The sequence below is a fragment of the Neomonachus schauinslandi genome, chromosome 7 (assembly GCF_002201575.2).
Source record: "Neomonachus schauinslandi chromosome 7, ASM220157v2, whole genome shotgun sequence".
In the NCBI taxonomy this organism is placed as follows: domain Eukaryota; kingdom Metazoa; phylum Chordata; class Mammalia; order Carnivora; family Phocidae; genus Neomonachus; species Neomonachus schauinslandi.
In genome coordinates this window covers 54,152,616-54,178,635 of record NC_058409.1, presented here as the reverse complement: position 1 = coordinate 54,178,635, position 26,020 = coordinate 54,152,616, and the positions used below count along the sequence as shown (strand labels likewise).

The 26,020-nt window shown below is 40.0% G+C and overlaps 1 protein-coding gene and 1 pseudogene across 1 annotated transcript in view; both read left to right on the top strand.

Moving 5' to 3' along the window:
• The first annotated feature begins 4,187 nt into the window (after positions 1-4,187).
• Positions 4,188-26,020, top strand: part of POC5 (POC5 centriolar protein) — a 38,028-nt gene continuing 16,195 nt past the window's right edge. Inside the window, exons 1-8 of the mRNA XM_021700111.1 lie at positions 4,188-4,219; positions 6,800-6,893; positions 14,231-14,372; positions 16,341-16,424; positions 18,915-19,120; positions 20,542-20,718; positions 22,790-22,894; positions 24,496-24,675. Coding sequence (XP_021555786.1) covers positions 6,810-6,893; positions 14,231-14,372; positions 16,341-16,424; positions 18,915-19,120; positions 20,542-20,718; positions 22,790-22,894; positions 24,496-24,675 — 978 coding nt within the window. The 5' untranslated portion in view covers positions 4,188-4,219; positions 6,800-6,809. The remainder of the gene's footprint in view (positions 4,220-6,799; positions 6,894-14,230; positions 14,373-16,340; positions 16,425-18,914; positions 19,121-20,541; positions 20,719-22,789; positions 22,895-24,495; positions 24,676-26,020) is intronic.
• Positions 25,746-26,020, top strand: part of LOC110584811 — a 1,302-nt pseudogene continuing 1,027 nt past the window's right edge.

Genomic DNA, 26,020 nt, shown 5'->3' with positions numbered 1-26,020 from the left:
GATACCCATCCCTAAATATCAGCTGACTCCAGGGTTTGTTCTCAACCCTCTTCTCTACTCACCTTACTCTCCCCACTCCCTGCCCCCGCCCCCAAGGCTGTCTCATCTAGTTCCTTAGCTTTAAACTGCATCTTATCAGTTATCTCTTACACAGTAAATCTACATAACACACCACCCAAAACACAGTGACATTAAACAATCAACATTCACTGAGCTCACAACTGCAGATTGGCCTGGTGGTCCTGCCATCTTTGACTGCACTTACATACTGTCTGGGTGTCCCCTGGCTATAGACCAATATCAGATGGCCTCCACTGGGATGACCAGGCCCCTCAAGTCTAACATACATGTCTTTCATCTTCCAACTGGCTAGTCTAGGATTGTTCCCATGATCATAAAAGAGAGCATGAGTAAGCCAAGCCAAGTGCCTTCAAAGCCGTGGCTTCCATCATGTTTGTTAACATCCCATTGGCTATTAATGAGAGGGCAGGGCAAAGGACACTGATAGGGAGAGATGAAGAATTGGAGCCATTTTGGAGTCCTCCACAGATCTATATGCAAAGCCTCCCCAATTTATTTATCTGAGTCCTGATCTCTTCTGAGCTCTAGACATGTATGTCAAATGGCCTAATGGACAGTGCAATTGAGTATCTCTAGGCATTTCAGACAGCATATTTAAAATTGAACTTTTCTATCTGACTCTCAGTAATACCTCCATCTTCTTCCCTGTATCTCTTTCTCTTATAAGGACACTAGTTATTGGATAGGCCCTACCCCAATCCAGAATGACCTCATTTAACTTGATTACATTTGCAGACCCTATTTCCAAGTAAGATCATATTCACAAGTACTAGGGGTTAGGACTTGACTATCTTTTTTGGAGGATACCATCCAATCCATAACTGCCATGCTGTTCTCAACAGAACATACTGAGTGATAAAAACATGGACTTTGGAGTCCAGACTACCCTGATTTGAACACCAGGTCTGTTCTTATTGGCTGTGTGATCCTAGGCAAGCCACATAAACTCTCTGAGCTTCAGTTTCCCTATCTGTAAAATGTGGATGGGTATAGCATTTATATCATAGAGATAATCTGAGAATTAAACGAGTTAATGAGTACAGTGCCCAGAACATAGTAACACATGTGTGTTTATTAGATAAAATAAGTTCTTTACCTGTTCATTTTCAGGTCTCAGCTTAAATGTACTTTCTCAGACAGGCATCTCCTGATTTCTCCTCTCTTCAAACATAATTCATAATTTTTTATTCACATGTGTGGGGGTCTTTTGCTCTTTGATGTGTGTTTTTTCCCATTAGACTCTAAGTTCTGTGAGGGCAGACTGTGTCTATTTCATTCACCACTCTATTCCTAACACCAACAAAATGTTTTGCATACGATGAATGTTAGATAAATATTTGTTGAATGAGTAATTATGAAGGGTTCAAGCTAGCAATTTAATTACTATGAATTTACGGGTGCTGGATTCTCTCCCTCCATCTCTCCCCCTCTGCCCTTCTCTAGGAAGCTTGGGAAAAGAATCAGTGTTAAATTCATAACATCCAGATTAGGTTTGGTCTCTTTCTCTCTGCAGCTTCACAGAAGAATGGAGATGTCTTACCCAATGGTTTTCTAGGAAAATCTACCCCCTAAAAGAGAGAAGAGAAAGAAGAGCAACATGGAGCCAAGTGGCAGGAGAGCAAAAGGATAAGTGTATCAGTAACAATCACAGTGTATGGAGTCACCAGGTGGCAATTCAATTCAAAAACACCGATCTCAACTAGATATGAATTCATATGCATTAGCAGGAATTTGTTCTGTTTATAATAACCATGGGAAAGAGGGGATTTGGGGGAGGAACACAAACATAGCTTGTTCCAAAGAAACTGCTGGCTCTTCTTCATTGTTTGTACAAGAGAAGTCTGGCTCTGCCAACAAGTAGGTAGATGAGACCCAGGTTATGCCATTTCTATCTATGGAAACAAAGAAACAAATAAAAAACCCGGACACCTCATCCTCCAGGTAACAAAGGGAGCCTGAAAACTCACCCAGACCTCATTACTTGGTCTCCAGATTGGGGTGCTCCCTTTGCATCCTGGATCCTAATGTACCTTCCGCCATATCTGTTGCCAATACAAATCTAAAGACTAGTATTTTTGATGTTGTGTAATAGGTATTTTAGATATATTAGCTCATTTAATCTCCCTACAACCCTATTATGTGGGTAGCATTATCCAAGGTGACAGTGAATAGGCGGTAAGAGCCAGGATATAATTATGACCTGATTATTCTAAGGTTCATAGTCACTTCGCCAGAAGGGCCTGACTTGCAATCTGACAACTTTGAGGTCATTAGTAAAACCTAGTCCAGCAGTTTCTTAAATCGTGGTCCGCTGACCGCTCCATCAAAATCACTGGTGGTCTTTGTTAAAAATTCAGATTCCCTGGCTCTGTCTAAGACAGAAGGAATCAAGCAGAGGGGTGGGTGTCAGGAATTCGTACTTTTAAAAAGCACCTCCGAGTGATTCTCTTGCAGGGCATTACGGACGCAGATGATTTTTATGCACGAGGACCACACGCATGGGCTTCCGGTATCATCGAAAGATTACTGGGGCGCCTGGGTGGCTCAGTCGTTAAGCGTCTGCCTTCAGCTCAGGTCATGATCCCAGGGTCCTGGGATCGAGCCCCGCATCGGGCTCCCTGCTCAGCTGGGAGTCTGCTTCTCCCTCTCCCCCTGCTTGTGTTCCCTCTTTCGCTGTGTCTCTCTCTGTCAAATAAATAAATAAAAATTAAAAAAAAAAAAAAAAAGATTACAACATACCGCCCTGGCGGACTTCAGCCCACCTCCGCATCCTCTAACAGAATCTGGTCCCAGAGCCACCTCAGTCTCCAGCCTCAGGGAACTGAGCACGCGCAGTACTTTAGCTCCCAAACGCTGGGCGGGGCTGCCTAAGGCCGCGCCCCCTCGGTATCCGCCGGTGCCGGGGGCGGGGCTCTCCTTAAGTAACCTAATTCCGGCGTCTCCCCGCAGCTGTCCAGAGCCCCGCCCCCGAGTCTGGGACCAATCAAATGCCATGTTGCTGAAGCTCGGGGCCAATGCACAGGGCCGTCCTTTATTCCTCTCTGCAGTTTGAAACTGTCAGGTTGCTGCCAGGGCAGCCGCGGTACCGCTGTTGTTTCGCCGGCGACGCGGCGACGAGTCGGGGAGGCAGGCATCCGGGTTTGTGGAGAGGCGCGACGGTGGGTAGCGGCGCCGCCGCGGGCCCCGCGTCCCCGGCGGAGGCAGTGGAGTGGGGTTGCAAGTGCCGCGGCTCGGGTTTCCGCTCCCGGGACTCGTACACCACGGAGCCGGGGGCGTCTTCCCCGAGACCTGGGCTGTGTGCTCTTCTGCGGGCCGACAGGGTGCAGAAGTTTTCCCTCCAAGGCGTCCGGGAAGAGAGGGCAGGAGTGAGGGGTACTTGAAGTATAGCGATTACTGTCGCCACAGGTTCCGGTCATTTAAAACGTAAGGGGAAAAGTAACCCTGGCTAACGCTTTAAGTTTGATTCAAACAAGGGTGGGCAAGAAGGTGATCGAAGAGAACTTCTAGCCCTTTGGTTACTCACAACTGCTGTCCTCCTCTGCTTCTAGCCCCTTACGTGGGGCGGGGCTGGCGCATCCCCTCTCCTGCAGCTAAGATGGGTGAAGAGCGCAGGGACGTCACCCTGCTGCCCGCTTGCACGTTAATTCACTCTTCCTCTGTCTCTTGGGGTTACACTTGAATTCCCGGACCCCTCTCTCCTTATCAGCCAGATATTTACCAAGACGTAATTTGATTTCTTTGGCAATCGAGGAGTACCCACAACGTCTTATCTCGTGGTTTCTGGTACCTTGGGTTAGAGAATTTTGGAAATTTAGCCAACTGATTAACATCTGCCACCCATTAAAGCAAGCTTCATTTTTTTTCTCCTTTCTTTCTGAACCTAGAAACAGTAAGAAAATGCTACGGTTGTAGAGTTTCAAAGAAACTGTCGTTCCTTGCTGGCATCAAAGCAGGGCACATGGAAGACTTACGGCATATTTTCCAAAAATACAGTAGTTGTTTTATGGCTGCAGTATCTATTCAGAGACTCTTTTTGAAGTCAGACCCAACTTTTCAGCTCATTTGTTTTTTGTGTAATCAGCACCAGCCCACCTCCACTCCTACTATCTACTGGGTATGCAAATACATCCTAAAAGAAGTGAGTGAAAATAGAAATGAACCAGGTTACGGATTTGATGTCCGTGAAGCAGCCCTGCCTTGCTGGGCATGTGTGTGCTTATTTTATCCTCCCTAATTGGCTTAACTAAAGACAGTCATGCTGCGATTTAGTTTACTTATCACTTGTGTACACAGTAATACTCATTGAATAAAGCTAAGTTTCCATGAACAAGTCTCAACCTATGTTTCCATTCTAATATTGTACATTTCCCTGTGTCTGCCCTTTCTACCTCAGTTTCCTTATCTCATTTATTTTTCAGGCCGCTGTGATTGAGACCTGTTTCACCTTCCACTGAAATTGGTTAGGTATATGTCCGCAACTTCCTTCCTGCCATATTCAGGAGAACCCAATTTTCATCTTTCTTTGGTATCTGACTTTAAGCACTCCCTTCCCCAAGTTTTTATGATGCTTTTCTTTCTGATAATTCTACCATTCTGACCTCCTTTTCTGTCTTTGCTGGCTCTTCACTTCTCCTTTAAATGTTAAGTGTTTCTAGTTTTTAATCTCTTCTCACTACAGTAGTAGACCTATAACTTTATTAGGGTTATATTCCCCTCTGAACACATATTAGAAGCTTAGGATCCCCTTACTAGAAAAACACACATGTGCATTAATACTAAAAATATTGCATATAATTTGTATGGACCTCAGAATAAGAACTCTTTCTCACACTCCTTTTCATATGTGATCTTATCCTCTCCCATTTTCAGTATTTCCCATTATGCTGATGATTCCTCAAACTTTATCTCTAGCCTGTACCTCCAGGGCAGAGCTCCCTCATTGCTTAACCAGAAAGCACCATTCATATTGTAGCCATTGTGAAGGGCGGTATCTGTGACTTCACTTCAGTGCCTCACAGGGGCCTCACACCCAGCTCATCTGATACTGAGCCCATTGTCCTTCCCCCCAACCTGCTTACCTTCCTCCATGTCTTGCCTTGGAGAGTGGCACTATTATCTGTCTGATTACCAAGCCAGAAATCTGGAAGCCGTCAACATTACAATACAAGCCTTATCATGTCATCCCTTGTTTAAAACATTTCAATAACATCTCTAGAGTAGAGACAACATGTTTTTGACCTGACATAATCCTGATCTTCCATGTTCTGGCTGCCCCTTACCTTGCCTGTTCCATCCTTAGCCAAGCCTTGCTCTGCACCCTTTGCTTCAGCCTTACAATCTACTTTTGTTCCTGGCATACATTCCCGTGCCTCTGGGTCTTTGCTTCTGCTGCTCTAATGCCTGGCATATCCTTAACATCTTTCATCTGTCTGTCAGGTCTCAGAACCGGGTAGGTTCGTCTCCTCAGTGAAAACCTACTCTGGCTCCATTCCCGCTTCTTCACCCTCATGATCCCACCCCATGAGAAATAGCTACTCCTTCCTCCCTGCTGTGTACCTCTGTTTTAGGGTCTACTAGCTTTTATTTTGTTAGTCATTTATATTCTATATATGTCTGGCTTTCTGTACAGATTATAAAGTCCATGAGGACAAGGCTTCTTCATCTTAGATTTCTCACCATTGTCTTCCATGTAACTGGTGTTCAAATAGTTTGAATAGTTACTACTTGTCCTTTATGGTTTTTTTAAAAGATTTTTTATTTATTTAAGAGAGAGAGAGAGAGAACAGAAACAAGCAGGGGGAATGGGAGAGAGAGAGGGAGAGAGAATCCCAAGGAGACTCCACGCTGAGTGCCCAGTCCCAGGACCTCAAGATCATGACCTAAGACAAAACCAAGAGTCAGACGCTCAATGACTGAGCCTCCCAGGTGCCCCACTACTCGTCCTTTAAATAATTTATTTACGTGTTACTAAAAGTGCTTGTTTTATTTTTTTGGTTAAGACTTTCAACAATTTTTCTATGGCATATAAGAATCTGTTGTTCTGTATAGTCTTGCTTTCCTTAAAATAATATTCCTGAATTGTAAGTTTCTCAAGCAAAGAATTTGCACAAATTGTTCATCCTCTCTTGGTTCAGTATCTTACAGGAAAACATACAGCACACAGGTTGCCACACATTGCTCAAGAACATTGATCATGGGGCGCCTGGGTGGCTCAGTTGGTTAAGCATCTGCCTTAGGCTCAGGTCATGATCCTGGAGTCCCTGGATCAAACCCTGCATCCAGCTCCCTGCTCGGTGGGGAGTGTGCTTCTTGCTTCTCCCTCTCCCTCTGCTCCCCGCCCCCCGCCCTCGTGCTCTCTCTCTTGCTCACTCTCCCTCTCAAATAAATAAGTAAAATCTTAAAAAAAAAAAGAATATTAATCACAATCGATTATTCTCAACAGACCCCATTGTGGATGTGTCTGACAAGCTCCCATTTCTCTTTAACCTTTCATATATTTGTGTTATCTCCTTGACTACATTAAAAACTCACTGATGTTGGGAATTGAGTCTTTTACTATTTTTTTCCTTACCTAGTTATTTTGTCTATGGGGGCTCAATATGTTGAGTGATTTTAATATTTCACAGGATTATTGTTTACAGGATAGGATGTGAATCTATATCTATAGGAAACATGCTATTTTAGTTTAAATATCAAGTGAGTTTCTATTGTGTTATAGTTTATGCAGAATGTCATCAGATGAGGAGAAAGGCTCACTTCCTGTTATACAGAATGACTCCGACCGGGCCAGTTCTGTGTCTTCAGATCTTCAGGTAGGAAGACATGTCTAAATTTGTTGTGGCTTATTTAGTTTAAATAAGGGACAATATGAGGGAAAACTAGGAATACGTTTTTCACTTATTCATGTAAATTTACATTTATAATTATGTTTTGTATATAGTGTATATCAAATTATACTAATACCAAATGTCGAGAATTATTTCACAGACTTTGGGACATACCTTACATTGTTTGAACCTTTCAGAAAATAATCATGAACTCTTCACTCTTCGTGCAAAAGCTTCAAACAGCACAATGAGAGAAGCTGGAAATCTCAAGAAATATTTTTTTTTCTTGAGGTTTTTTCATTGTAGCTATCTCCTGAATGCTGCATTCACTTTAATGCAGATTAGTACAATATCAAACCACCTGGGGACTTAGATTCCCTCGTGTTCTACTCGAGGTTCTAATCCCTGTTGCTACAACGTTCAGCGCATTCTGCTGCACAGGACCTGGACGGTGACAGATAAATGGTGTGGTTTTTACATGAACTGTTTTAAATTTCTTTTTATTTCTAAATGTTTTATTATCAGAAATACGGATTCAGATTTCTAGAGTAGATTTTAAAAGAGAGTCTGATATGGTATATCTTGAGTTTTATAGTTCTGTCACTTACGAGGGGAAAAGCTGGACATTATGTTTTTGCCTAAATAAGAGTAAGTTGTTATTGACACTGTGTAATATGAGAAGAGTTTTAGGAAGATATTTTATGAAACATATATGTTCCTTTAATTGAAATTACAGATTTAGAAATTGGGAAGCTATTGGAAAAATACCTGTGACTATTTACTAGGATAAAAGTAGTCTAGAATTGTGACGTAGATGTTTCATCCTTGGTTTCCCTTTGGATGTACTTCTACTAGTGCTGTCTTTTAAGTACAGTGCTTTCCTGCAGTTTTTATCTCTGACTTTTCCAAACTTCCTTCAGGAGAGAACTGATTAACTCATCAATACTTGTGATCGATTTTTAATAAATGTATTTTGGTCTTCATCCCTGTTTTTTGCACACAGTTTCAAAAACCTTTGAAATTTCCTAAATAATGAGAGTGATAAGTGTGTTTGTTATGCTAACGATTTGCCTTTTGGACCCCACCTAAGGATAGAGGCTGGTTGCTGAGGAGCCAACCACATGTTCAGAGGGTTGGAACTTTTAGTCCTCCCCACCCTGAGCTCCAGGAAGGGGAGAGGGGCTGGAGATTGAGTTCGGCCACCAATGGCCAATGATGTAATCAATGGTGCATGTGTAATGAAGCCTCCATAAAAACCCAGTGGAAGAGGGTTCAGAGAGCTTCCAGCTTTGGTGAAAGTATAGAGATGCTGGGTGACTGGCTTTCTAGGAGAAGGCATGGAGGCGCTGTCCCTCTTCCCCATACCTTGTCCTGTGTCTCTTCCATGTGGCTGTTCTGAGTTATATCCTTCTATTTTAAACTGGTAATCTAGTAAGTAAAATGTTTCTCTGAGTTCTGGGGGCTGCTCTAGCAAATTAAACCTGGGGAGGGGGATCTTTGGAACCTCCAGTCTGTGTAGCTGGTTGATCATAAGCTTAGGTAATGACTTGGACTTGCTACTGGTGTCTGAGGTTTGGGTTGGGGGAGGTGAAGTCTTATGGGACTGAGCCCTTACTCTGTGGAATCTGATGCTATCTGCAGTGGATAGTGTCAGAATTGAGTTGAATTGTAGGACACTCACCTAGTGACTGAGAATAGCTTGTTGCTGGTGGGAAAAAAACCCCCACACATTGTCGTTGTTGGGTTTAGAACCCTTTAAAAAATGTAAACACCTTCTAAGTTCTCAAGTTGTCAATTTGTCAGGAGACAAAGCTTTACATCGAAAGAATAAATCTCCAGAGTAGAATTTGAGAGAAATATGCCAAAAATAATTTTGTGTTACTGGTTACCGGCTTAGAATGTCAACCGAACTGAGATTCTGTTTATTAGTAACCCTCAGCTACCCTCAGCCACAACTCCATTAGTTTTCAATGACAGTTAAAAACCTGCCTATATTTCCATCACTGGAAACATTTCAAAACATAAATACCAAAAATGATGTTAAAAATAACATAAAGTAACTATATGCTTTTACATATATAGTAAATACGTAAAACTAAACATTTAATCCTAAAGCCCCTTATAACTCAATATTCCTTCTAAGGGAGTTTTCTTCACTGTCTCAGTTATGTGAATGATTCATAAAACTATCATTGATAAATGCTGAGGGATGGGCAGCATCCATGGTACTTACTGACTGATAACTTCCTCTAAGCACAGCTCCACACTGTGAGCCGGTTGCCCTGACCTTACGTGGTGTGTATGGGTTCAGCTATAGTTCAGGGTCACACCAGTCCCAACTGTTGTTGGTCGGGAGCAAAATTACAAGTTTTGGTTGTTCCTTTAGGATTCTTGTTTACCTTAACACAGGTTATCTTTGACAAGTAAGAAAGACAATATTATTTATTTTGATCCTTAAATAAAAAATAGCGCATTTGGCCCATATCTACACATATGAAACTAAAATAGTTGTTTAAATACCTGATACTTTAATCTTACCTAAGTTAACATACATACATAGAATACTGTTAATATATACCTACTTACTTCTCCATTAAGTCATAGTGATTATTGTGGAAGCTTTGAAATATATGTTTGGTTTTTTTCTTTCTTTTTTTTTTTTTTCTTTTCTGATCCAGAACAGAGGACAGTTTAGGGAAGCTACAAGTTAAAGCCACTGACTTTTACTTCCCCTCCCTTTATAGGCAGGAAGTTGTAATAAACTAACTCTGACTGAGCAAAGCTGATTTGGCTAAATCTAGTTATAATTGCCACCAACTAAAAAGTTAATTGACCTCAAAATACAAATACAGGATAGCCACTGTATTAGTTTGCTTGGGCTGTCATAACAAAACACCATAGACTGGGTGGCATAAACAACAGAAATTTATTTTCTCGTAGTTCTGAATGCTGGATGTACCAAAGCAAGGTCTGTTTCTGGTGAGCTCTTTCTTCTTGGCCTACAGACAGCTGCCTTCTCGCTGAGTCCTCAGCATGGCCTTTCCTCAGTGCACGTGCATGGGCTGAGAGAGAACTCTTGTCCTCTTTTCCTAGGACACTAATCCTGACATATCAGCACCCCACCCTTATGACCTTATGTAACCTTAATTATTTTAGAGGCCCCATCTCCAAATACAGCTGCTTTGGGGATTCAGGTTTCAGTATATGAATTTAGGGAGGACACAGACATTCAGTGTCTAACAGCCACATTTTTCTATGTTTTTAGCCAAAATCAAGTTTATTTTGGCTGTTTGGGAAGTATAATAGGGTGTTATTTTGGCCACTTTAACAGGAACCAAATAAGAGTTGCTTAAGTGAATTGCTTCAAAGCCTGAGCTGATATATAGCCTCTTGTAAGTCAGAGCTGATAGAGAGTCCTGAGTTCATCTGAGGACCCAGCTTCTTTCTCGTGTTACTCCGCCATGCCCGGGGGTGTTGACCAGGTTTGCATCATCGGGTGCTAGCTCACCACCACCTCTAACCCATGGGAAGAGCTGAGTCGTAAGCAAGCAGCTTCCTTTCCAAGGACATGACCTGAAGTTGTACATTTCATTTCCACCCAGATCCCATAGACCAGGTCTCGTGGCCATACCTGCTGAAAGGGAGGTTGAGAAATGTTGCTGCGTGGCCAGTAACAATCTGCCTAGGTCAAACCCTGAGGTTTTAGTAACTTAAAGGAATAAAGGGAAAACGGATGTTGCTGGACTGTTAGCCTTCTCTGTGGCAGGGAGTTACTAAACTTGAAATTTTATATATTTTGTTAGGACTGACTCATTCAGTTTTATAGAAACCAGTAGATTATCTTGTGTATGGCTTCAATTTATCAAACTATTTGGGTATTTCCTTTTATTGTAAGAACTGGGAAACTGATGTGATTCAGGAAATATATTTTTAAAATTTAAGATTATTTAAATCTAAAGAATTGTAGGGACGCCTGGGTGGCTCAGTCGGTTAAGTGTCTGCCTTTAGCTCAGGTCGTGATTCCAGGATCCTGAGATTGAGTCCCACATCGGGCTCCCTGCTCAGTGGGAAGCCTGCTTCTCCCTCTGCCTACCACTCCCCCTGCTTGTGTTCCCTCTCTCGCTCTCAAATAAATAAATAAAATCTCAAAAAAAAAAAAAAAAAAAAAAGAGGCTCCTGCCTCAGTGATAAGGATCATGTGAAATACTGGCTTTTATTTTCTGTCAGGAAATGTAAGTTTAAAACTCAGACATGTGTTTATTATTATAAAGGGGACGTCTCTAACAAAGGAGTTAACCATAGCAATATGAAGGTGATTCTTTTTAAAGATTTATTTATTTATTTTAGGAAGGGTGGGAGGGAGGGGCAGAGGGAGAGGGAGAGAGAATCTCAAGCAAACGCCGCGCTGAGGGGGGACCCACGCAGAGCTTGATCTCATTACCCTGAGATCATGACCTGAGCCGAAACCAAGACTTGGATGCTTAACCGGCTGAGCCACCCAGGCGCCCCAAATTCTGATGATTGAGTTTTCTTTCTAATGATTCTCCCTTTGGAGTATCTGTTTCTCTTCTGCCATTAGCCATGACATGTAAAGAGCTGTGTTTGCTATGACTAACATTTACTGTATATAAGTAATCTATGTTAAATATGCAGATCAAGGCTGAAACTGAAACCAAGTCACTTCTTTGCATTTAATTACCCTAAAGACTAGCAGTTTTCAAACATCTACCAGCATAAAACCTCTTTTCAAACAATTTTACTTCAAATTCCAATAGGAAAAGGCTAAAGCAGAAATATAATTGTATAAATTTATGTTATAAATGCAAATTTGTGACATTTCTCACAAAGTCAGCAAAAACAGTGAAGCTGCCTTTATAAACGCACATTTGATGTTGGTGGATAAAGAAGCCCAGCATAGTTTGATTAACCTAAGTGACCTTTTTGCTTCTATATTTTATTTGGGCTACGTGATATCAAGAAAATTCTAATTCTTAATACAAGTAGTTGAAAATGGAAGCTTTTTTGTTTTGTTTTGTTTTGAGTATAGTTGACACAGTGTTATGTTAGTTTCAGGTGTACAACATGGTGATTCAGTTTCTCTATGCATTATGAAAAATTGGTAGCTTTTTAAATCAACTGATCCAAAGCATAAAAAAGGATTGATAGAAAATGTCTGATTCAGTGTTGAATCACCAACAAAATCTGTCACTTCTTCAAACTTTAATAAATATAAAAATCACAGAAGAAGCACCCAGAGGACTCAAATTTGGAATAAGGGCTAAAACTCTTTGTGTTATGATAAGCATGTAACAAGGTCCGAAGTCGTTTGCTGCCGCACAGCTCATCACTCTCATAAGGAGGGACTGGCGCCCTCAGATGTGCTTGAGCTTGAGTGGTTTGAAATTGATGTGGCCACATGTGTTACAGTGTGTGTTTACCTGTACAGGTTACATGAGCAGAAATGTGTACAGGTGTGACTCCAAAACAAAAGGCTTGTGCAGAGCTACAACCATTCTAATCCATGACACGTTTACAAGACTTTGACATGTACATCGATGGCAGAAGCAGCTTTATTCCAACCAACACAAAAATTTAAGAATTTTTACTTTCGGGCCTGTTAAAATTTAGCATATATGGTGTATCTTTTAGCTTATGCTCCTTTTATTACTGTTCGTAAAAGAGCTAAATAGCTTTAAAAATGAAATTTGAAGAAAACATTGTGGATCCCCTGAAACACCTTCTTGGAAACTAGTTTGAAATGCATTGATATTGACTACTGACATGGTATACAAGGTAGTTCCCACTATAGAACTCGGAGTGCAGTAATGTCTGTTCCTTTGGGAAACACCAGGACACTTATTTCAGTTAACTGTGATATAACCATGGCTGGAAACTTGGGTGTGGTGGATAGTTCAATATTCTTACTCAGAAAACCAAAGGGAAAAAGGAAGGACTGCTAATTTTCAAATAACTATACCAACCATATCATCATGGTTTTATTAAAGATAATTCTAGACAGAATTCACTTAATTCACTTCAGCAGATATTGACTATGACCCTTCAAAGAGGTAGTTTTAAACATTGGTTATCTTCACACTGAAGATGAATCCAAATAATAAAACAGTTATGACTAATGAGATGATAGTTCTCTATCTGAACTAAACTTCTTATGGAGAAAAATTAACACAAAATAATCCTTTAGAATAATAACATTTAACATTCTTGAAAACCCTCCCCCCAATTTTTTTAATGCAAAGATATTGTCTGGGTCTGTGCATGAGACTCTTAAAAATGACTCCTTTTAGTAGAAATATTTGTTACATCATGACCAATCCCTTGTTAACAGAGACTAAATTCCAGTATATTTTTTACTTCACAGATACCATTTTTTTATTTGGCTAAAGAAATAGCTAAGTAGCTATGTTAGGAAATTCCAATTTTTTTTAAACCTGAGGAATATTCTTGTAAGGTCTACACTTTATAACCTCTATGTTTTATCACTCCTTTCTCATGTGCCATGAAGGTGTCAGCAGGTAGAGTGGAATAGGTTTGCATTCATGTTCTCTTTTTATCTTCAGTATTTGTTCTCTTCCAATATTTCCCTTATACTCTTTCCATGCTATGAAAAGAGACTCAGGGTTGTTGCTGAGTGGGTTGTTGGATTGTGGCTGTCATTAAGCAGAGTCAAAACTCCTTTTCATCCCTAGACTGTCCTAATGTGAAGTCTTTGGAAGCAATATCTTTTTTTTTTTTTTAAGATTTTTAAATTTATTTGTTAGAGGGAGAGCACAAGCAGGGGGGTAGGGAGTGGGAGAAGGAGAAGCAGGCTCCCTGCTGAGCAGAGAGCCCGATGCGGGGCTCCATCCCAGGACCCTGGGATCATGACCTGAGCCGAAGGCAGACGCTTAACCAACTGAGCCACCCAGGCGTCCCTGGGAGCAACATCTTCAAACTAAGTTTCAGAAAAGCAGAGAAGTGGCTAACCGTGTCTCTGCCCACCTGCAAGTAGCTGCCAATTGAGGGAGCGCTCTTCTGCCTTGGAGCTGTTGATTGGCTTCAGACAAGTTCTCTAGGTAACCTTTGTGTCACCATTGCAAAATTGACATGCTGAAGGAATCGTACTAAGGTACTATCACTGGAAGAAATCTGGATAGGTTTGTTGGATTTCTTTTGTTTTAAGAAAGTACACATTCCTTATGACATGGGAATACTATTTTGAGAACTGAAGTAGAGAACATCTTTAACTGGGCCTTTATTGTTCTTTGCCTGAATGTCCATTGTGACTGTGTTATAATACATTCTTTGTTATTGGCTCCTCACAGGAAGAGTATGAAGAACTGCTTCGTTATGCTATCGTGACTCCAAACGTTGAGTCAGGTGCTTCACAGCCGTATCATTCTAGGGGAGAGGTGGGACCAGATGTGAGGGTTCCTACTCTAATTGATGATATTCTTCATAATCAAGGTTATGTATATTTTTAAAGATATCTCTTAATTTAAGATGTTACTGAGCTCATGAGTGCTGTTGACTTAGGATGGCAAAAATGCTTCTCCAGTGATTCTTCTCAGGCAGTCCTGTGTATCACTATCATCTGGGGGAAATTTTTCCATTTTATTATGTTACTCTTGGCTCTTAATGTGACAGCTGGATTTTTATATGAACTTTGATTATTACTTTTATGAAAAACAATAAAGTTAAAGCAGCACGGTAGCCATTGTGTGTCTCTCAGTGGAGTATACTCAATCTCTACTTGTTCCAGTCAGTGATATACCAGGCTTATCTTGGAAACTAAGTCCATAGAAGTGGCTAACCACTTAAAGATGGTCCATAGGCAGCCCTCAGAACCTTTTAAGTGTATGAACCATTGCTAGTAGGACTTCGTTGGCAGCATTTCTGTGAGTACGGAAGACTGGATTATCACCACAAAGGTGAGCCCATTTTGTACTATGTCAGAGACAGAACTGACAGCTAATATATACCGGGAGGTATACTGATAGATGAATGGAAGGTGGAAAAAGGAGGATAAAGTTCCTTTCACCTATCCATTATTTATTCAGTAAAGTACAAGATCTCAGACAGCTCACTCTAAGTAAATATTCCTTAAAAGGGCACGGAAGGCCCTCCTAAGATGGCCCTGGCAATGGGCAGTTATCAACAAAAGGCATAACTCCAATGATCTCTCCTTGAAGGCACGTGACACAGCCTACTCGGAGTCAGCAGGCTCCTGGGTTTCTGGGCGGTTACAGCCCTCGTATCCGGTTCCTCTCCCTCTGTAGACATGAAGTTTTCATTGCTCTTCAGTCTTCAGCCTACTGCACTGGATCATCAGATCGGGCCAGAACCTAACACTGAAACATGCTAACACTGAATATTTTCTGCCCAAATTTTAATTGATTTCAAAAGATAGGACCCTGGGATTTATTCATTCTACATCAGTGATCTTGACCATGTTTTGATTACACTAGGTACCTCAGCCTGTAGTTCCTACTGAGCAAACCCAAAGTGCTGCATACTGTCTTATAAAATGTGTAAATAGGCAATCCATGTGTTTGCCCTCTGTGCCTCTACCCTTTGGGTGGTCACCAAAACCTTGTTTCCTTTTCCCCTGGCTGCAGAGCTCGCGTACCATTGTTCCCAGTGACACAGCAGGGAGTCCTTCCCTTGCCCTAACTCTCCAGCCTTTCAAGGTCATCACGTGGGGTTCAAGACCCCCGTTCTTTTCTAGCATGCAAGATAGGATTTATTCATTACTACTCTGCCTTTTCCACAAAGGGTTTGAGATCTAAGCATACAACATGCAGTGAATTTAGATATCCCGATTCACACGTAGACTTGGTTAGAATTTATAAATTTATCATCCCATTTTCTCCATTGCTGTTGCTTGGTATAAGCAGGGTATATGGAAACTGACAAAGTATACATAAGCCTCCAACACGGCCATCCTTGTGAAGTTTTCCCCCGTTTTCTTTTCACCATGTATTGACCGACGGTTCCTAAGTTGGAAGTGAGGCAGTCCCTGTTCTGGGGGAAGCGGTGTCACGTTAGTTTGATAGTAGCTAGTGAAAAGCAGCAGGCCCCTGGAAATATCTGGTGTTGTAAGATAGCATAGCTTCTTCTAAATTCTGACATCATTCATGCACTTAGTCTCTTAGTGCGAATTGAATGCTATAGTAGGCTGAATTCTCTCTCATCTATATTTGGTGGGTAAAGTTGAGTTTACTAATGATACAGTAAGACGTTTTCTAGTCTCAGATTTTTTCTTTTTTCTTATTCTTTGTCTTAGTGTTCCTCTTTCCCCAGCATGTTGTATTTTGCTTGTTCTAAAATCTTAGATACTGCTACCTTCTTAAATTAGGTATGTGCAATTAGGCATTTGATATAAGAGTCGTTTGGTTTAATAAAACAATTTTTTTTTAATTTTCTTTTCAGCAGGAAATAGCCCTGTAGTAAGAGAAACAAAGATGGAAGTTGGAAAAGGATGTGATTTAAATATTTCAAGTCATTCAAAGACAGATGGTATGACTTTTCCTTAGCTTCTTTTTATTCATATACAACATTGTGTGCTTTGGTAAATATTATTTGTGTACTAAGAGGAATAATTTCAGCATATTATTTATTGGCAGGATTTTTAAATGTTGCTGTTGCTAATTTATTAACTAATAACTGTTTAAAATAATTTCATAAAATTCCAAAATAGTACAGTGAAGTCAGGTTAATCTATTCCAGTGTGTGGCATCCTTTCTTAAAACTGCTAGGTTAGCGGGCAAATACTTTAAAAGAATCATTGGGATGTCAGAGAGTTTGGCCAGTTTAAATGTTTTCATGAACCAGTGCATTATTTCCCAACATTCAGGCATTTGTGTATGATTTTTGTCCTACCTTCATACCACTTGTTCTCTCATTTTGTGTTTTTCTTCAGATATATTGACTTTTCACTTAAATTCATTAAAAGGAAAATTTGTGTCATTGCTGATTATCACATAAAACTAATATGCCCTTTTTACAAATAGAACACATGGTAAAAATAGATGGAAGTGAAACAAAATTAGTAAGTTTTGATTGGATATCCCTGGTGGTGTTAGGTTCAGCCTGAAGTCTGCTTTTTGTCTGTTGAAAGGCGAGAGGAGCAAGCGTTACAGAGGTTATAAAAGCATACTAGCACCGGATTGAAGCTTTTTCTTTGACACAGAATGTTTAAAATAATTAAAATAAAACACTTTCCTTGCCCTGTGACTCAATGTTATATAATGTTCAGTCCATTTAAGCCACCACATAAAAATGCCTCTATCCTTTAGTTTCCTCACTTGTCAATAAAAGGCTTGGGCAGTGTAATCCCTGGGGGATGTTTCAAGTTCTTCATTTATGTGATTCTATTTTTTAAAAGATGAATAAATGTTTAAAAATAAAAAATAAAGGGCGCCTGGGTGGCTCAGTTGGTTAAGCGACTGCCTTCGGCTCAGGTCATGATCCTGGAGTCCCTGGATCGAGTCCCGCATCGGGCTCTCTGCTCGGCAGGGAATCTGCTTCTCCCTCTGACCCTCCCCCCTCTCATGTGCTCTCTCTCTCATTCTCTCTCTGTCAAATAAATAAATAAAATCTTAAAAAATATATATATATATTAAAAAATAAAAAATAAAAAGCAGAGCCTCTCGCTTTTCCCATGAGTGCAGATCTTACTGGTGAAATCCAGTAAAAGAGAACATTCATGTACTTTGTCACTCTGCTTTATTCTTTGGGTTTATTCTTCAGAATATGTAGGTAGTATCTCATAGTTGACTAGCCTAAACCATTTGTTGATAAATTTTTATGTAAAAATATATATTAGGGAATGATTTTCCCTTTTGCAAAGAATTCTTGATGTACTTTTAAGTAACAAGTTCTACAGTAGCTTTATCTTTGACTCATCTCATTCACTAAGGAAGACAGGGAGGCCTTTTAATCTTGATCATTAGGACCCTCATAACAAAAGCAAGATCTGTCAGAAATGGTAATTCCAACCTGCACGTGTAATAAAATAGTAACCTTTTCTAGGTTGTGCTTTTTAAGGTAGATGCCAGTTCTTCTGGCTCTGGCTTTCACACCTACCTCCATCCCCCACCCTCCCACCATGTATGTGGGCAGAGGGTGGGAATTTTATGTATATATGGATATACATATTTAGATATGTATATTTTCACCTATATGTTGAAGGCCAACAGTGTGCCTTAAAACTGATTATCTGATAAAACTAAACTACTAGTCTCTTTCTACTTAGAGAGTTGAATTTTAGTGGTGTTAAAGCCCATACCAGTGTTTGACATAAGGTAATAATACATGACCTGTATACAACCACTGGGACCTTGGTTAGTTGCTTAACCCTTTCTGAACCTGTTTGCTCATCAGTAAAGTGGAGATAATAATGCCTGTCTCTTCGGGCAGCATGTATTAGGAGAGCTCATCTTTACAACACTTATTACACGAACATAGTAAGCACTTAGTAACTGTTGATATGATGATGTGGATGATAATACCTTCAGCTCAGGCTGGACCTGGATATATGAAGCATCCTTGATTGGGATAGAGGTCATTTTGGGGGAGGGAGGGTAGGAGGCATCCCATGCTGGTCAGTCCCAAATCAGTGACAGTACTGAAATTACAGTATTAATTTCAGCCTAAGTGCAGTTTAAGAGTAAGCACACAGAGGGGCACCTGGGTGGCTCAGTCGGTTAAGCAGCTGCCTTCGGCTCAGGTCATGATCCCGGGGTCCTGGGATCGAGCCCCTCATTGGGCTCTCTGCTCCGCGGGGAGCCTGCTTCTCCCTCTGCCTCTGCCTCTCTCTCTCTCTGTCTCTCATGAATAAATAAATAAAATCTTAAAAAAAAAAAAAGTAAGCACACTGAAAGGTCATTTCTCTGCATTTTGCTCCGCCTCCGTGGGTAACTGACATCTCACCCTCCATTAGAACTCCTTACATTTGGGTTATATCCATCCTCCAGCCTGACCACCACACCTTTCCCTCCTCTTCAGGGTCATCGCCAGTGTCGTCACCGAGGAAGCCCTCACACCCAGTCATGGATTTCTTCAGTTCTAACCTCTTAGGTGACTCTTCCTCACCAGCATCTATTTCTAGTCATGCAGACGTCCATGAAGTCGTTGTGAGCGATTTTCTTGTTTCGGATGAAAACCTTCAGAAGATGGAAAACGTACTGGATCTTTGGAGTTCAGGGCTTAAGGTATTACACTTGTTCAATTACAGTCGTTTAATAGGTAGGGTAACAGTTCTGCTCTTGATCCCACTCTTTACTGTTTTCTTTGAATCAAAAGATTTTGTGAAAAGAATCTTTAGTGTCCTGAGAAGATCAGTCCAGTGTTTTAAATCTGTACTTCTCAGTCTTTAATGTTCATACGAATCATCTGGGGATCTTGTTAAGCTGCAGCTTGTCGTTCAGTTGGTCTTGACCTGGGCCCGAGATTATGCAATTCTAAAAAGCTCCCAGGGGCTTCTGTTAGTTCAGGACCTGTACTTTGAATAGCATACTTTTCAATAGTTGCTGGAACAGCTCTGCGTGTTCCACTGCATTTCTCAGATATTTTTAAAAGACTCAGCGTATGTGTGACAGAGACACGTAGTGAACCCTTACCATTATCATAGCTGTGACTAATGGAAATGTCTCCTTTTATATGAAACACAAGATCCAATTTTAGCAACATATATTCATTTTATAGCTGCTTTTAGCAACCACAGTGTGTAACTGCTAAGACTATAAAAACTGATTATTTTAGTGATATTATTGGCCTCTAAATAAAGTATTACAGAAATGGATTTTTTTTTTGCGCTGTTTAACATATAATGGAGAAAATGACAGTTTTTCTGAAACATAGTTTGAGAAAACTGATTTCACATTCACAGTGAAATTACGGTCATGAGAGTTCTACGGCATTTGTATTTCTCTGTTATTTGGAACCATAAGTTCTAGAAATAATCTTTTAGTATAGTTGTTAGTATTTTTCCCCCTTGGAACAGGTGTCATACTGCTAATCATGGTGCAAGTCCAGTGGAGGAGCTACTGCCAGTCATTTAATTTGTTCTATGTTCAGTTAATCATATTGTTACCCAGTTTCCTTGATAACATGATTATTTGGTATTTTTACTTATGCCAGTCAGTAGGGTGAAAAGGGATCAGACTTAGCAATTTGTTGTAAGATGTCCTTTGTGATAAATGATTTGGGGCAAGAAAGCATCAGCCCCATGGTTTCCACTATCCGCCTCTATCTAAATAACTTCCCATTCCTATGGCTGAGCCTAGGCCACACCCCTGCATTTCTGCTTTCCCTGATCCATCTTGATATGGACATCAAAGTCCTTGAATAAACAAAGTATCTGTTTACTAGTCAAGGAGACCTGAAAATTTTTTTTAAACAACAAGGTTTCATACAAAATAAAATAGGGGGAAAAAATTCATTTCCCTAGTATGGTGAATGTGAACTGAGAAGAGCCATGACTGTTGAACTTGGAAACGTTTTCATTAGTGGTTTTTATAAATAGCTCTTATGTTGATTGCTTGTTCTGATTATTTTTAATGTTTCTTAATTTCAGTGTAATTTTAAGAAGCAGTGTTAAAACTGCCTAATTGCTGGTGTATTTATTTTTCAGACAAACATCATATCTGAACTAAGCAAATGGAGACTTAATTTTATTGACTGGCACCGAATGGAAATGAAAAAAGAGAAAGAAAAACATGCAGCACACTTAAAACAACTGTGCAACCAGATCAACAGCTTAAAGGAGCTGCAAAAAGCCTATGAAGTTTCCATCGGGAGAAAAGATGAGGTCTTCACTTTTAAATTTCTTTTTAAGTGAGATGCAGTAAAGATCTTGCTAGGTAATAAATGCCAGGAACTGATTATTCAGGTCATACAGGATACAAAGGGAAGATTGTTTCAGAAACTGGGGGAAAAAAAAAAAACAGATGCATAGAAATAAGATACATTCATCCTATTAAACATGCCAAGGTCATGTCATTTAATCTTTGTCACCAACATCAGCGTGCTTAAAGTTTTAAAAGTGCATGCTAAATGTGGGGACACTAATTGTTTTCCCTCAGTCTTCTTTCCTAACTGCTCTTAAGAGAACATCATGGAACCAGCATTACCCCCATGTTAAACCATGTTTTTAGGGGCCATTTTAGGTATCTCACATTTTATTTGTGATATTTCTTTATTCATGGACGAAGTTTTTTTCCTTTTATTATAGGCTCAGAGAGCACTTTTTTTTTTTTTTTTTTAAGAGAGAGCTCAAGTGCCCTAGGGGTGGGAGGGACAGAGGGAGAGGGAGAAAGAGAATCTCAAGCATGTTCCATGCCCAGGGAGGAGCCCAACGCTGGGCTCGATGTCCCCACCCTGAGATCATGACTTGAGCCGAAATCAAGAGTCAGAAGCTTAACAGACTGAGCCACCCAGATGCCCCAAACAGAGAATACATTTTACTTCACTTTCTTTTAGCCTCTTAAGAATGAGAGAGTAAGGTTCAGGTCTTTGCTGATTTTGTGCCTCCCAACAGCACCTTCAGCAAAGCAGAATGAGCAATATATCCACTGCTTCCCTCCCCACCCCCCCCAACCCCCAACCCGAGGATGGTGGTTTTCGGAGGTGACACCTCAGCTACTTGTCTGCAGATACAGCATTCACTGTTTTAATGAGCTAAATAAAGATTACATATTTTTTAAAATATATATTTATTTTGGTGTTCAGGGTATCCTGTAAAATCAAACATTTTATATAGTTTACTTTTTTGAAACAATAGATACTAACGTCAGTCATTTTCTCTATTGCCCTCAAAAATCTGTCATAAGGCTTTAAAATATTTGATTTGATTTGATTTTAAAGATTTTATTTATTTGAGAGAGAAAGAGTGCACGAACAGCGGGGAGGGGCAGAGGGAGAAGCAGGCTCCCCGCTGAGCAGGGAGCTCGAGACAGGGGGCTCGATCCCAGGACCCTGCGATCATGACCTGAGCCGAAGGCAGACGCTTAACTGACTGAGCCACCCAGGTGCCCTAAAATATTTTAAATATATATTTTTAAATTTCAAAGTATCACACACAAGGGTGTTCATGTGTCCAGTTTGAAAATGAATAAGATGAACAGCTGTGTGCCACCGTAGAGCTCAAGAAATAGAATATTACTAATGTCTTAGCATGTGTACCCTTTTCCACTTTTGAAAATTATTTGAAGAAGAGCCAGAATAAATGTCTCTCAGTAAATATGCCCAATTTACTAAATCTGGCTTTAATGTGGCCAATTTAAAAAATATATTTCAGCTACTCAGTTCTTTGTAAGATAGAATATCATTTTAGGATTTAAAAGCCTGCATAGATTTTTTTTTTTAAAAGAACAGAAAAAACTGAAGAAGTACATTATAGTATAACTATTGTTTGCTTTTATGAGTTTGTTGAATCCAGAAAATCCTTAGCAACTTCTAATCCAAGGTACCAAAGGTATTTAGGGACCAGAAAGATGTTTAAAACCTGGTCCCTACCCTCAAGTCTAATGAACAAAGACTTTCTGTATATGTAACAAAATATTCAAATGTGTAGTTGTCTTTCTTGAATTAAATATCAATGACCATATTAATTTTCATATACATAAACTTTTTTTGATGATTGCAAAGATACACATAATGAAGATTTTTCTTTTCTCTTTTGTTCCTCTTCACTCATTGATATGTAGTGCATTCATGTGGTCAAGTTTTTTGGTCTTTTTAAAGATAATAATGAGGTTAACTGGATTAATTACTAGTGATGCAGAGGTATTCTCTTGGGCATTTTTTGATATATGAGAAAATCACTTTACCAATTACTGTTATTGTAGCATCACAATAATTGGGTTAATTGCTGTTTACAGGTGATTTCCAGCTTGTCTCATGCCATAGGCAAGCAAAAGGAAAGGATAGAGTTGATGAGAACATTCTTCCACTGGCGAATTGGCCATGTTAAATGCAGACAGGATGTAAGTATAAAAACAAAACGGTGACTGACAGATTTTAGACTTCTGAACTCAAAAGGGTTTAGGATCACATTTTGAGTTATTGTTAAAGCCAAAGAAAGATTTGTTTTCTAATAAATCAAAATGAATTTATAATTTAATGTTGCTCTTATTTCAAAGGATTTTAGTATAGTTTGGGAAAAAATACCTCATATTTTGTAGACCAATTAATCTGTCGTTTCCTACTTCGTAGTAAGTTAGTAAGGATTATACTTGACTTATAGATGCCCTCGTCATGGAACCCCTTTAACAAATTTAATGTCAGATGTGATTATGCGGAGAAAGAATTTATAATCTTTAACATATCCTATGCTTCTTATATTGTTTCTACTTCAGAAATGCCTGAATATATCCTCTTCATAAAGAGGCGGTACTGTATCAATATATTATAAAATTGTGTGAATGTTTATTGTGTAGACTTGCCTTAGAGAATCAAAGAAAGCCATGTCTGTATAGCTTTATAAAAATTATCTTTCGTTTGTTTATAATTTAAACTTGAACGTCTTTATTTTCATTAACTAAGAGCTGAATCAGTATAGAAGAGTAAATATAAACTAAGAATAGTAAATTACTGTATCAGAAGTGGAAAAGTATGAGAACATATGTATATCCCACAAGAAGACAGAGTATAGAGACTCAAAAGAGTACAGGGGATAGATGTGTGTTTTATTTGATGCTCATGTGAGCCAAAGAGTGATCTCTGTGCGTTTACTTCTAAGAGATTAATACTTAAGGAAAAGGCTGCTACTATCATGGAACAGGATTTCTCTTTAAAGGATATTTTCTAGTGCTTTCATTGTTTTTTATTAATCCCAGTAGATTAATTCTACACTAGTCATATTGAAAAGAGCTCTTTAAATGAGAATGCCATATTTTGAAAGTGAAATACTGAGAATATGTTTAAATGTTAGTGAAATAGTTGAGACTACCATCAGTTTTTGAATAGCTTTTTAAATTTAAGAAAATTGAAATTGCAACTACTTCTTGAAAAGAATTTAAATTCACTTATGAAAAGAAGACTGGCGTATGCTTGCGTCTGGAGCTGTTTAGCACTCTGTATGGTGGCAAAGCGTGTGAATTAAGTGAGCCTTGCTTATGGCAGCGGCCGCCGGGACGAAGAGAAAGCCGCGGCACCTGAAGCCACAGGCACCACCCTCTGGGCCTTGCAGCCACTCTCTCTCGGTCGTCTCGGCCTGCTTTCGGCTAAAACGTGCTGCAGATTCATCACTCCGAGGGCGAGTTCCTCGTTTCCTTTCATTTGTTTTTTTTTGTTTTGTTTTTTCCTCCTAACCTGATTGGTGGCATAGAGCAGTGATGTAAGGATAAGAGCTGAGGTTCCGAAATGAGGCGAGGCTGGCTTTTCCCTTTCTACTTGGGTGACCTGGGCGGGTTACGTAACCTCTCCTAGCCTGTTCTGTCTGCAGATGAGAAGAACGTGATCACACAGGCTTGGATGGTAATGTATGCACGCTGCTTACCACAGGGTTACATTATGTTTTTGAGTATCCCTGCCAATGTATTTACTAGTCACTGTGTTTTTGAGGTTGTATATTACTTTCATTTAGGTCTATGAAGGTAAACTAGCTGACCAGTACTTCCAGAGAACTTTACTGAAGAAGGTCTGGAAAGGCTGGCGGTCCGTAGCACAGAAGCAGTGGAAAGAGGTAGTAGAACGAGCTTGTCAAGCAAGAGCGGAAGAAGTTTGTGTCCAGATTTCCAATGATTATGAAACCAGAGTTGCTGTGGTAAACTTCTTTTCATACTTTGACTTTCTTTTAATAAAAATTAAAAAGATAAAAAGCTGTTTATAGTTAGGCAGAGTAACCCATTTCCAGTTCCATTTAGTGCCATGTAGGTTCAAATTAGACATCCTGGCAGAGGACACTAGCAAGTCAGACCTACAGACTAACTTAACTCTGACCCCCAAATTTGTGTTGGCTCTCCTGCATGTACGTTGCCCTTGGAAATGTAAATCACCTATAGACCCTTATATTTCTAAGAAAGCATGCTTTCTTAAGATTCCTCGTTTGGCCTTTATTGAGCCAAAAGTAAAGACCCAAAACAAAAATGTTTATCCTTATGTTAATTTAAGTAAATTATGTTGTGATAAGGTTGATATAAAGCAGTTGCATATAAACTGAAGTTATTTTCCCATTGACATAAACATTGTTTCCGAAGGAAAATATTTGAGACCCAAAATGAAATAAAAATGCAGTAGGCCTCTTGAAATCAAATAGTAAAAGAAAACCCTTTTTCATTATTATAGCACTAAGTTCTTAATGTTAAAATTAAGATTCATTGTACAAATAATTTTCTGCAATTCAAAATGACATGCGAAAAAAACCCAAAAAATGCAGTCCCTTCAGATTTGGTCTATGGGATAGAGTGTTGTACTTAATGTCACTTTGCACTTGAAATTCTATAGATAACGTTTAAAAGGAAGGAAGGAAGGAAGGAAGGGGAGGGAAGGAAGGAGGAAAGGAGGAAAGAAAGACTCTTAGTAGTGCATTTAGGTATTTTTTTCTGAAGAGATGAGAGTCTGTGGCTCTTAATGTATTTTGTTTAATAAGTTTTATGGTAAGAAATTACATATCTGTTTGGTATAATTAAAACACATCAGCAAGATTTGGTGGGACTGGCATGAAATTCCCCTTGTTTGAAACTTGATTTTATGGTTAGAAAAGAAAATGGTTTTTTGATAGAAACAGTAGAGGTAAAATGCACCTTTTAAAATAAATTGAGATACATAGCAGAAGAGGTATGTGGTAAAGTGTTTTTAGTATTTCACATAAAAATAACTTCAGAGCTTGACAAGATGGCCACACCGCCAATACCAGGAAGTACTCCTGCCACTACTCCAGCCCTGGCCCTGCCCACAGCCCCGGCCCCAACCCTGGCCTCAGCATCAGCCCCAGCTCCGGCCCTGGCCCCAACCCTGGCCTCCACACCAGCCCCGACCCCAGCCCTGGCCTCCACACCAGCCCCAGCTCCGGCCCCGACCCCAGCCCTGGCCTCCGCCCCAGCCCCGACTCCAGCCCCGGCCCCAACCCTGGCCTCCACACCAGCCCCGACCCCAGCCCTGGCCTCCGC